A 12,383-nucleotide genomic window follows, 5' to 3' on the forward strand; every position below is an offset into this window, starting at 1 on the left:
TTTTTCATGATATGTGTGTGTGCAAGGTAACTTCGTAGCTTCCAAACTAACATGAGCATTCTCAAAGCAAACAGAACATACAATTTGAACATATTTATTCAAAACTTTCTCCAATCATTCAATGGATTGCTCGCTTGTTGCCATGAAATTAACAGTCATATTATTCATATAATCTTTACTATCAACGTCAGCATCAATGTTAGAATCGTGTTGTGGAGGAAGATCATAAATAAAAACATGAACATCCACTTTTACACAAAAATTAAAATCCTCTTCGTTCCACATCTTTCGAGCGTAATCAATAATTTTATCAGAAAGAAAAAATATAGAAGGATGGAGATGGGTCTCACCTAGCATCTCATCAATGATAACTTTGGCATGATTATTGTCATTGGCCATCAACGTTTGTCGTGAAAGAAATACAATATTATCGCAACAATCAGAGTCTTCCATGTCATTGTCGACCATCGAATTTAGAAAATTTGGTTCCCTATTAGTCAGTGGACAACGTGAAAATTTTGCAAAAATGTGAATGATAAAGAAAGAATCGAATCCTTCACCTAGTTTGATGGTGTTATTAATATCACCTGTTACTATTTGGAAGTATGGATCACCTAGAATTTCAGGAGGAGTCATAATCCTAGGCTAGAAGGGTTACTTTTGTGTTATAACTATAAGCAAAAGATGAGATGTGTAGAGAATATAAGATGAGGAGATCTACAAAATATATAGAAAAAACTTGTGTGTTAATATATAATGTAATATGGAAAGTTTTATTTCTTATTTTTGTTTGATGTTCATTTATTGTTAGAAAAGCCAATAGTCATCTATTATTTTATGGTACATAAAAAATCATTAATTAGTTGTGATTTCCAATATAAGATTTAAATAATAAAATCTCAAATTCGAAATAATAATTTCAAAATTAAAATTCAATAAGTTAAAGAAATTAAAAAAATATTGCAAAAATATATATTTCACTTAGTACATTGGAAATTACATAAACTTGCACCAAATAATTTATAAAATGCTATATTGGAAATTAAACAAATCTATTTCGATCAACAATATAAAAATACAAAAGTAAACCAAATTACTAATCCACATCTCCATAATTATTGATTACATTACTACTAACAATGATATCCTGATTTTGGTCTTCAGATCTTTGAGATGCTTCACATAGTTGTTGTACAAAACAATAAATAAATAAAATTTAGATAAACATATACCAGCCAGATAATGTTTCATACTGTAAAATTATGAAATTAATTAAGATATACCAACTAGACGACAACGAAGTTAATGGATGATATTATTTGAACCATTTAACATATCTCTAGATTCAAGGATCTTTGTAACCAAAATATTTTGCAAACCAACAACCATTGTGAGCAAAGCATTTACTTTTGCCACCTCAACCTGTAAAAATTAAATTAATATAAAATTTCAAAAATAATTAAAATAATACATACACATTTTACATGATCTGGAATTTGAAGGTTCCATTTATTTACATCTGATGGTATATTAATGGGCATTGCATCACCATCCTCATCAGATAAGACAAAACTCCATGGTGGAATAGGAACATCACAGTCTACCTCATCTACACATACATTGTTTTCATATTCCTATTTTTTAAATAGAAAAAAGAAAAAGCATTTTAGAAAAATAATAATCCAAGTGTTCTAACATAAACATAAAATGAGATCTCAATCATAGACATATATATATATAGATATGAAGATATTACCTTACAAAAAGAACAATAAGACTCACTATGAAGACAATGTCGAGTTCTACTTTCGAACATTGAAGAGGATGACTCCAAAATTTTCATAGGATATCTATACCGATGAGCGCGATCTAAAAGTAAGTTGGACCTGATTCGATTAGGAGACAATGAGTTCTCATAAAAAAAATTGTCTCTTCTTTCCAACTCTTCCTTCTAAATCCTTAGATTTACTTATTTTGTTCTTTATCCCCTTCCCCTCTACTCCCATGCGTTTTCTCTCTCCCCCTCTATTTTTTTCCCACACGATTTTTTTTTCTTCTTCTTTCTCTCCTTCACATGCTCACGAAATCATGGGTGCAATTCTGATTTTTTATGTTAATTTTTTTTACTTTGAATGAAGAAGAAGAAGAAGAAGAAATGAGTGTTCATTTATTATGAAACCCCAATTTTTAAATTTTTAAATTAATTCAAAGCTTAAAAAGAGAGCTTACCTCTTATTGGTTGGAATCACCATTCCTAATGACAAAAAAAAAACAATTAATGCCAAAAAAAAAGAATCTTTACTTATTGGTAACTTGATGTACCAAGTCACCTACATGTCATATCAACATATTTGCACATTTATCTAGGTACCCATGTGTGGGTAATAACCATTGAGAACTTTTCCATGATATAGAATAAAGAGAAGAGACAAAACATTAGACACCACACATATCAGATACAATTCAAAATAGTTCTTAGAGTTTTTGTCAGACATAACTCTTTCTTCTTCTTCTTCTTCTTCTTTATTCTACTCATTCCAAGTTCTCGTATGTTGAGAAATACTTGTGATTCCTAAAAATACAAATTCATGTTCTTTATGTGCCCACACACATCTTGAGGTGTAGAGAACACTCCGGAAGATCGTGGTTTGAGTACTCAAAACTTTGGATGGGAAGATCGATAAATATACGAAAAGACTCAAGGACACTTGATAGGCTTCAAGAGGTAAAAGTTCATGTTCTTGTATGTTTATATGTTATATATAAATATATTGTATATTTATATATATATGTTGCATGATTAATAATATTGTATGTGTAATGCCCCAGATTTCCTAATTATGGTTAATGGCTGGATTAGTAGGCCGGGAGGGCCATAACTGTTTAATTATACCATTAAATGTGTTTATGCATGTTTATGAGAATTATATTATAATATGATGTTAAACGCGTGCATGTGAGTCCACATTTGTGTACAGGGGTATTTTAGTAATTTGGCCGTTGAGGGTATAATTGAATATTTGTTTGTGTGCTTATGATATATTGTGAGACCACATTATAATGTGGATTGGTTCGAGTATTTCGATATGAGACGATCTTTAAACGTGATTTATCGGTTTGGTCATAACAGGTTTGAGCTCGGGGCTCGGGGTGAGTCTCGGGGTGACATTTATGGTTATAGCATTACCGGGGATTTTAGGGTAACGGGATGTGAATTATTGGTGTTTGAGGATATTGAGGTTAGCGGGAATTGGGAAGCGTTAATTATAATTAACGGGTTTAGCGGAATGTACCAATTTTGGCCTTGAGTTGGTTTAAAAGGCTTAGGATGACACAAGGGTATTTTGGTCTTTTTGGGAGGATATATGTGACTTAAGTGGCTTAGAAAGCTGGAGAATAAACAGAGTAAAAATAGGGGTTTGCCTTCTTCTCTTCCCGTACCTTCTCCTAGCTTCATCTTCTCCATTGCCTTCTTTGAGAGTTTTGAGTTCTAGGTGGGATATCAAGCTAAGGAACTTCAAGGCTGAGTTAGTAGACTTGGTTCTGCTTGTGTGGGAAGTTCAAAACAGGTTTTAAGGTAAGTTTTGGTCATTGAACTCAAGTTATGCTCTGTTTTCGTTTCAGTTTTTGGTCCATGGATTTTGATGTGGGGAGTGAGGATTAAAGGGAGTTTTTATGTTGTTTTGATTGGGGTTTGATGAGGGTGAGCTATGGGTGTTATTTGGGGGTTTAATTGTGTGTTTGGAAGAGGTTTAGAGAGGGTTTGAAGGGCTGGTTTGAGAGGAAAGAGCTCAGGGAAAAAGACTGGTTCGTGTGGCCGACTTAGCCATTCTGGGTTGAGCGTCGCGGCGCAACAGGGGAGCGCCGCGGCCCTTGGCGTCTGGCAGATGGGGAGGCTCTCTGTTTGGAGGTGCGCCGCGGCGCAGCAGAGGGGGGCCGCGGCCCTTAAAGCCAATTTTGTTAGAATGTGGTTTTTAGCTTAGGGATTCAAACCATAGGCCTCGGGGTTGAACCTAGTACCCGGTTGGGTAGTATTTGAGATCTCGGGGGGCTGGGATTTGGTTTGGGAACCCTCAGTTATCATTTTTATTGATAAATTCTATAATTTGGTTATGACCAGGTGACCGTCAAGGATTTTAAAGGTTGATCGTTCTCAGGGGTCGTTCATATAATAATCCTCACTCGAACCAGAGGTAAGAAAACAGTGTATGAATACAGTTGCACCCTGTACAGGTATATGACATGCATGGTTGGATATTTGAGGCATGTTGGTTGATATATGTGGACATGGATCGCATGTTAAATGCTAGTGAATGTTGATTACCTGCTTGAGACACTGACTAGTTAGTGACCGACTCTAAAGTCGATGATCACGCATTGAATGGCTCTATGGCATTAATGTGGGACCGACCCTAAGGTCGAAGAACTTATAAGCGCTTGCCTGGTCTACGACCAGATGACTATAGCCAAGGTATATGACCCCGGTGACCGTTTGTCACATGGCTAAGGGACGTTGTCCATAGTTTCGACCCTAGAGTCGTGAGGAAGGTTATGTTGGTGACCAATTACCATGCACCTGTCCTGAACATGCTTATGAAAGAAATCACCTATCAGTTAAGCCCTGGTGACTCTATCATCACATGGCTAGAGGGAGCGATGCTCATTATTGTGACTTTTGGCTATTGTCACCTATTTGTTGGACTGATAGTCCTGAATGGTTATTATGATCGTTGTTGATATTATATCATGTTTTATTATGTTTTCTTGCTGGGCCTTGGCTCATGGGTGCTATGTGGTGCAGGTAAAGGAAAGGAAAAGCTTGGCCAGCCTTGAGTGGAGAGCTTGGGCGATGTGATGTACATACAGGGCCGCTTGACTGCCACGGTCAAGGAGTTCTCAGAGGGACTAGGGGTTTACCCTACTTTTGCCGCTTAGGCCGGCGGGGATTGTAAATTTGAAACTGTAGCGACTCTTCTGTATTATGAACATCTTGTAAACATTTTAAAAGGCTCATGAGCAGTTTATTTACTTAATGAAATGTACCCTTTCCTTTTTATTGGTTTTCACCTTACCTTTTAATAGTACCTAGATCACGTTTTTAACCAAAGGACTCGGGTAGCGAGTCAAATTTCCGGTTCACTGTTCACCGTAACTGTTCTGGGGTAACCAGGGCGTTACAGTATGTTAATATTTTTGGAGTGTTTTCTTGGTCATATAACTGTGTATATGATTAATGAATTTTTTTATTGTCTACACAATGGGTCCACCATGCTATTTTTGCTACGTGTTGTGAATGTTTTTCCAACAATTGATACCAGAGCAGGTCATTAATATATACATATTATTAATTGTTGTGTGGGATTATATGCATTTTTATATTATATGTGATATATGTTTGAATTGATAGATGTTTATTTTCATGATGATAGATTATTAAGGGTTGTTTATTATGGTGCTTTTGGGTTTATGAATTGTTCTTAAAATTTCTAGATGAAATATGTAAGTCATTTTGGGCATAGGAGTTTTGTAATTTTTGTTTAAAATTTTGGGTAAAAAATTATGTTGGAGCCTAAGCCCGAGCCTCGAGCTGCTGCCCAGCTAGCGTGCGCCAGCTAGCCCCACGCCCCCGCGTGCCCAGCCATGCCCCTGCGCTCCAGCTTGCAGCCATGCGCCTCTACTGCACCTCCACACCCAGCCACGACCACGCTGGCTCCCAACTGAGCCTCCAGTTGCCGCACCCTTGGTACAACAACCTAGGGTTTGTTTTAAATAAACCCTAGTGTGTTGTTAGCATAATTATTTCTAATTATTCATTTAACTAAAAATCATAAATTGAATTAAAATGATTTTAATTTGGAAATTTCTTTAATTGAAATTATGTTGATTATTTTCCTTAATTAAAAATATTTTAATTGTTATCTTCCATAATTAAAATAGTTTTAATTAAAATGTCCAAAATTAAAATTATCTTGAATTTTAATTTATTAAAATTAAATTGTTTAATTTTATTTTTGAATTAAATTACCCAAATTCAAATTGAGCCTTAGAAACTTTTGGGTGTTAAAACCCAAAGTTTAATTAATTTAAAAGTTTGTTTAAAATAATTAAAAAGTTATATAATTCAAAATGGATATGGAAAAATGTGGCATTGGCTCAACGAAACTACATCTCAAGGTTGAAGATCAAAGTGTGCTTTATCAAACCTTAGTTAGTATAGGTTACATTTTCATGTATTTTTTTGCAAATGTTGCAATTTATTCTAGAAATACTCAAAAGTTACCATACCCGCTTTTATTTACTTATTATAAATGTTTGAATGTAATTAAAATGTTTAATATTTTGTCATGCATTATAACATGTCATTCATATACCCACACAATATGTAATTAACATGCATTACATTTGTGTAGAAACATGCCATTAGGAACTTCCTATATTTTGTTATACGCTTATATTTGATAATTCATATAATAAATTTAGTCTTAATTAGTTAAGATGGTAAATCAAAATTAAATTTGTTTAATTTGTTGTTTTAATGAAAAATATTTGATTAAAATAAAAATGATATTCTCTTAGTTAAAGAAAAATTAGAACTAGAATTAAGAACACAATTTTGTTTTGTTTTCCTTAATTGGATTAGTAATTATTAGAATATTATTTCGTAAAAATAATTAAATTTATTTTTACAACTAAATTAAAAAATATTAATTTTGTGAAAAACACATTTTTCCAATATAGTGAGTGGGAAAGAGATTTATGACAATAAGTCTCATGGTCTCCATTATTGATTGAACACCGAGAGGCATAGGTAGAGCCTCGTGTCGCATCTGTTTGCAGTCTCCCTAAAGAAAGACTTTCGAATATGTTTATTTTATCTCAAGGTTGACTTCTCTTATGATAATATAATTAGTGATGTATTTCAAGTTTGACTGACCCTAAGATACACTCTTAAGTTAAGTCATTGATTGAAAATAATGGGTTACACTCTAAAGTTGTATCTAGGCTTTCGAGCACGACTAGTGTGCCTTTTGGGTTGTAAAAAATTACATTTTGGTTGCTTACGATACCAATAAGATACCAATTGGTCACCTTTTTTTTTATTAAAAGCTTTATTAATAGATCATATTGTTTCAGTTGCTTTTGGTTACCTCCAAAACTTATTTGTAGACATCTTAATATATAAATTAATTATTTTTATGTTATATTATGGTATCTTACTATTTATGATACATTTTTGGTAACATTCAAGCTTATTTAAGAATCTAATGAGTTACCGTATAATATAATAAGTTAACATATAGTTTATTAAAAAAAATTAATTTAGTATATTATACAGTAGCTTTTAAATGAAAAATTTTAATAGACATTTTTAGTCACTCGTGTAATTTACATGTCTTATTATTAATATATTTTTATGTTACCTTCAAGACTATCTTAAAAACTAATTAGTTATCATATAGTATAAAAAGTTACTCCTATAATTTCAAGCTATCACAAATAACTTACTAGAAATTGATATTATTTAGTATGCTTCATAGTTATATTTAAAAGCCAAAATTTCATTACTTTTTATAAATCATTTAAGATACCAATTGTTTATCTTTTGATATATGACTAAAAAATTTAATATGCCACAAATTTAAAGTAACAAACAAACTTGGTGAGTTACCAAAAATAGTCTTATGTCATATTTAAATATTATTAAACAGTATCCTAAATAATCTATTTTAAAAAAATTACTTTAAATATTTTTAAATACCTTTAAGACAATTTAGAATATCATATATTGTCTTTTAAATGTAAAATAAGAATACAAATTTTAGTTATATTAAATTTTGTTTAAGTTTAAAATTTAGTTACTTTTTAATCAATAGAATATAAAAAAAAAAACTAAAATGTTGCATTTTATTTTGGTCATCTTCTCCGGTAACAGCGAAAAAACAAATGTTTCCTACATATCAAAATGGTCATATTGAAGAGTAGGTTACGATAATATTACATTTTTGAAAATAAGGGGAAGAGAGAGAATGTAAGAAACTGAAAAAAAACAAGGTATTTATGTAAAATTAAATTATGTATGGTATTTTTGTAATTAATTTGTAAAAAATGTTGTGGAGTGTAAATTTCTCAAAAATTTAACCCTGGATTCTTCCGTTTGGCTCAATCTTCATCAACGCCATTTATTTCTGGCCAGTTTTGATTTGCTTGTAATTTGACAAACTCTGCTAAAAGCTTGATTTCCTCATCCTTTAAACGAGCACCAAATGTACATTGACCTCTAGGTGTGCAATTTTCTCCAAAACCCTGCAAATTATTTAAAAATTAGCTTAACTCTTAATGGCAATACATTTTGTAGGATTAATTGAATTTTAATTTTTAATTTTTTTTCTTCTGAAAAGAAATAAATAAATAAACTTACCGGCATTCTCCCCTTCCCATAATATGTAACACGGTAAATTTCATCTTCTGAGTCTAGTCCATTTCTGTGAGACAAGAAAGTTGAAAGTTGTAAGGAAATTTTTTGCAATAAAGGATCATTGGAGTCTCTGGACATAAATTATGGCATTTCATACTGCATCTTTTATTTTGTCATCTCATAAATTCAAAACAATTACAGAGACAATCCAACAACAGGGTGCCATGTATAGTGTAACATTTTGATGGGACTTAGTTTCAACATTCGAACAAGAATTTCATGTTCACTAACAAATATCAGAATTTTATTGTGATATGAATGGAAATGACTGAGAGAAATTCCAGTTACCTTTGTAGGTCTTTTAGGAAGAGTGTTGCACCCTGGACACAGGAAGAAACATCTTAGAATGAGTAGAATAGTAGAACAAGAAAGCTAGCTCTCAAATGATGCTCACCGGTTGGATTATGTTTCCACCTCCGGTATGACATCCAATGCAAGCGTTGCCAAACAAAGAAGCTCCTCTTTGTACATCTATGGTTTGTCCTAGTGAATCTGCACAACAGAAGCAGCTAAAAACCAATTCAAAACAAAGCTATTTTGTTGTAGGGAAAAAGAAAAAAAAAAATAGTCTAGTGATATTATATAAAAGTTGTGTTCAGAACAATCTATACTCAGAAATGGGAAGTAATCATATTAAAGAACGCAATGCTTAACTATTACTGTTGCTTCTTTTGTCATAGAAGAAGGCAGATGAAGGAACAGGTTAAGATATTACTTGTAAAATATGTCATGGTTGTCAATATCAGTATGTGATTATTGTCAAAGAACCATGCTCATTGCTAATGATTTGTATTGAAACAAGTTACTCATACAGAAGAAAACTAAACAAAAAGAAAAGAAAAAATGTTTGCAATGAAAAGAACCAGATAAGTGTCAGCATGTTATAACCTTGCAATCTTATAACTATCAAAATCTCTCATGGCAGTGATGACTTTCAAGCCATATTGAAAATCCTAGTTCACAAATGACTGCTGCTGTGGGGAGAAATTTTACAAACAGTGCCACGTTAGGGGTTACCAGCAACACTAAAAGTATCAAAGGCTATAAACACAGCATACCAGTAGACTTGCACAAACGCATATAAAGTACTTTGTATTTGTCAAAACAGAACAAAATATTCCCTCGTTGGTGAAACTTTTTTATAATACCCAGAATGTCCATGGTATGTGTGAAGTATAATCCATATGAAAATCAGAAATAGAACTACTTTTACTATGTTTTAAAAGTTAGTTAAAAAGGTTGTTATTAGTTAGTTGAGGTCATAAGTCGGTTGGCTAAGTTTTGTAAAGCTATATAAGCTGTGTTATTAAGACATTAAAAAGACAGCGTGTGAGAAAAAGGGAGTGCTGAGACCTGAGATTGATAGAAAGACAGAGAAAGAGGTAGACCAAGATTCAAGAAGAAAGGTGCTTCTTAACCATGGCATTCATGGACCTGAGATTGATAGAAAGACAGAGAAAGAGGTAGACCAAGATTCAAGAAGAAAGGTGCTTCTTAACCATGGCATTCATGGTGGATCGACAAGCTTGAAGAAAGTCAGATTGGTGGTGTTCTGTCTTATGATTGATGAGTAACACTGTATAGCTTGTATTGGTGTTTGTAATCAACCTTTTGATAGTGGAGAAACTCCTTGAGGGAGATCTGGAATAGGACTCACATTGAGATCCGAACCAGGATAATTTCTTGTGTTCATTTGCTTTATTTTTATTGCTGTTTTCATTTACTTAGCATCAGCTTTAGAAATATTGAGTTACATTGATTCTTTTCATTAGTTTTGTTTGTTGGTTTGCTTTGAGTCTGTGTTGTAGGGATTCACAACAGTATGATTAAAATTAAATGAATACATAACCTTTTTTTCCCCCTAATTTTTATTACTAAACTTTATATTCATTTATTCATAATATCGACAATTTAGTTATTATATAAAAAAAATATAATCAGATATTTAACAAATCTTTATTTTGTTTCGTTTTAACATATGGATTTTATTTTGGTTTTTTTAAAACTGATGGTAAAAATTGATGATTAGATAAAATACATAGAAAATGGTATAACCCAAAACTCGAAAATATTCTTCATCATGAATTTTGCATCTCTAATTCATAAATTACAACAATGTAAGGCTAAGAAGGTGGGTTTTTTAAAAATCTAGAAGAGGATTGCTAATGCTGAAGTGATGAATGACAACTGAACTATGGTAGAACAGCACTAAAAATGACAAGCTGAATTGGCTTGGATTAACCCTGAATTGTTAAGTTATTACCAACAAAAAAAAATTATAAACCAGTGACATACACGGAGAAGAAAACGATCTTTTTTCAACTAACTATCTATGTAAGGTTTATATTATTATGAATCCCGAGCTAAAGATAGAAGATAGAAGCTAAAAAGGGAACCAAAAAAAATAGTTGTAGTCATAAAACCTGGACAAATTTCTTAAAAAATAATAATTAATTTGACGCTTTGAAATTTTGACTAGAATTTAGGGAAAAGTAAACCAAAATTACACTAAATAATTACAAACAGAAAATCGAATAGTATAAAATAATCAAATGGGATTTTAAGGAAAAAGAAAAAGTAAGGAACTAAAAATAAAACACAATTGTAAAGTAAAAGCGTGTTCTGATTACCTGGGGTATAAGCCATTGGAGATAAAGCGAGGAAAGCAGCCACTAGAGGTGGAGCTAAGTTCTTGAGAAACTTAACTTTATCATTACTTTCAGGAACAGAAACTGGATTTGGCTCCTTTCCCGCATTACAGTTGGAACAAATTCAAATTATAACCCAACAGAGGTGAAGAGCAGAAATGTATAAAACAGGGATGGAGAAAGGAATAGAGAGTTACCTTGGAGAGACAGCAGACTCCCTTATAAGGCTTAAGCGTAACGTGTAGAAGCTTCATCATTCTTTCTCTCCCTCGGAGTGGAAACGATAAGATGGGCTGTGACTGTGAGACTGAGCCGAATTACCCACCCAACTCCCACACCATTTTTTCCAAACAAAACATGTAATTGTAAACGTCGGGCATGGGTTTTACCCTCACAAGGATAATTTTGCTGGTGCTCAATCTTCACCGTTGATTACGTTTATTGTAGCACTGCACTTTTTTTTTTCTTTTTTTTATATATATAGAAAAAATTGGATTTTCTTACCGACAATTCAAATCTTGCTCCAGAAAGATTTGGCACGTTAAAAATTCCTCAAAATATCCAAGTTAGTGAAAATTGAGACTTCTTTTAAGCTTTGTCTAAAGGAATTTTACTCAGGTTTTGAATTTACTTTTATACCATTTATATACTTTTTAAGAAAAATTGTTGAAAATAAGCTCTTAATAGATCGTGCACTCTCATCTACTTTTAATAAATTTTTTTGTAAAATGACATTTCTCTAAAAATTTAACTAACGGGCTAAAATTTTTGAATAACTGTTTAAGTTTTTCGACTATTAAAAAATATGTCATTTTGCCATGGGACCACTTTTTAATTACACCTATACAGTTTTATGCATAAACGGTATTTATATCATCATTGTTGGTTACTTAAGCACGTTTTTACATTCTCTCTCCACTCTTTACATTCCCCTATTCTTCTTCTTCATGTACCCTCTACCTCTGCTCACTCAGACCACTTTGTATTGGTTCTATATAGACTTTTCAGTTTCTTTTCTAGCTTTTTTTTTTTTTTAAAAAAAAAAATGGAACTAATTTAATTAGTGTGTAAAACCGTTTGATTTTATATATATAGCTAGTATTATTCCATCTCAATGGCCATTACTTGTTCTTCTAAAGTTGACTATCGTAATCCAATTGAGGAGTCTTCAAAAAAACACCCAAAGGTTTGTTTAGGGTTTTTGTTAGGTGATTTTATTGTTCTTAATATATTAGTTAAGTTCGATTTGTGTATTTTTG

At 32.3% G+C, this 12,383-nt stretch overlaps 1 protein-coding gene across 1 annotated transcript; it reads right to left on the minus strand.

Annotated features, from left to right (window-relative positions):
- Window positions 1-8,040: 8,040 nt before the first annotated feature.
- On the minus strand, window positions 8,041-11,552 carry LOC133798669 (cytochrome c6, chloroplastic-like). The gene is made up of 6 exons (XM_062237105.1): window positions 11,322-11,552; window positions 11,107-11,221; window positions 8,871-8,968; window positions 8,765-8,796; window positions 8,420-8,483; window positions 8,041-8,304 (listed from the first exon to the last, which is right to left on the minus strand). The coding sequence occupies exons 1-6, from the start codon at window positions 11,379-11,381 to the stop codon at window positions 8,161-8,163; spliced, it is 513 nt and encodes a 170-aa protein (XP_062093089.1). The 5' UTR covers window positions 11,382-11,552; the 3' UTR covers window positions 8,041-8,160.
- Window positions 11,553-12,383: the final 831 nt, after the last annotated feature.

This window comes from Humulus lupulus, chromosome 8 (genome assembly GCF_963169125.1).
Source record: "Humulus lupulus chromosome 8, drHumLupu1.1, whole genome shotgun sequence".
NCBI classification, from domain to species: domain Eukaryota; kingdom Viridiplantae; phylum Streptophyta; class Magnoliopsida; order Rosales; family Cannabaceae; genus Humulus; species Humulus lupulus.

Bases quoted from the DNA above. Each gene is read 5' to 3' on its own strand.
- LOC133798669 (XM_062237105.1), bottom strand. From the start codon at position 11,381: ATGATGAAGCTTCTACACGTTACGCTTAAGCCTTATAAGGGAGTCTGC. The intron at 11,222-11,321 runs GTAACTCTCTAT...AATGCGGGAAAG, and splicing joins GAGTCTGCTGTCTCTCCAAG to GAGCCAAATCCAGTTTCTGT. The intron at 8,969-11,106 runs GTAATCAGAACA...TCTGTTGTGCAG, and splicing joins TCCAATGGCTTATACCCCAG to ATTCACTAGGACAAACCATA.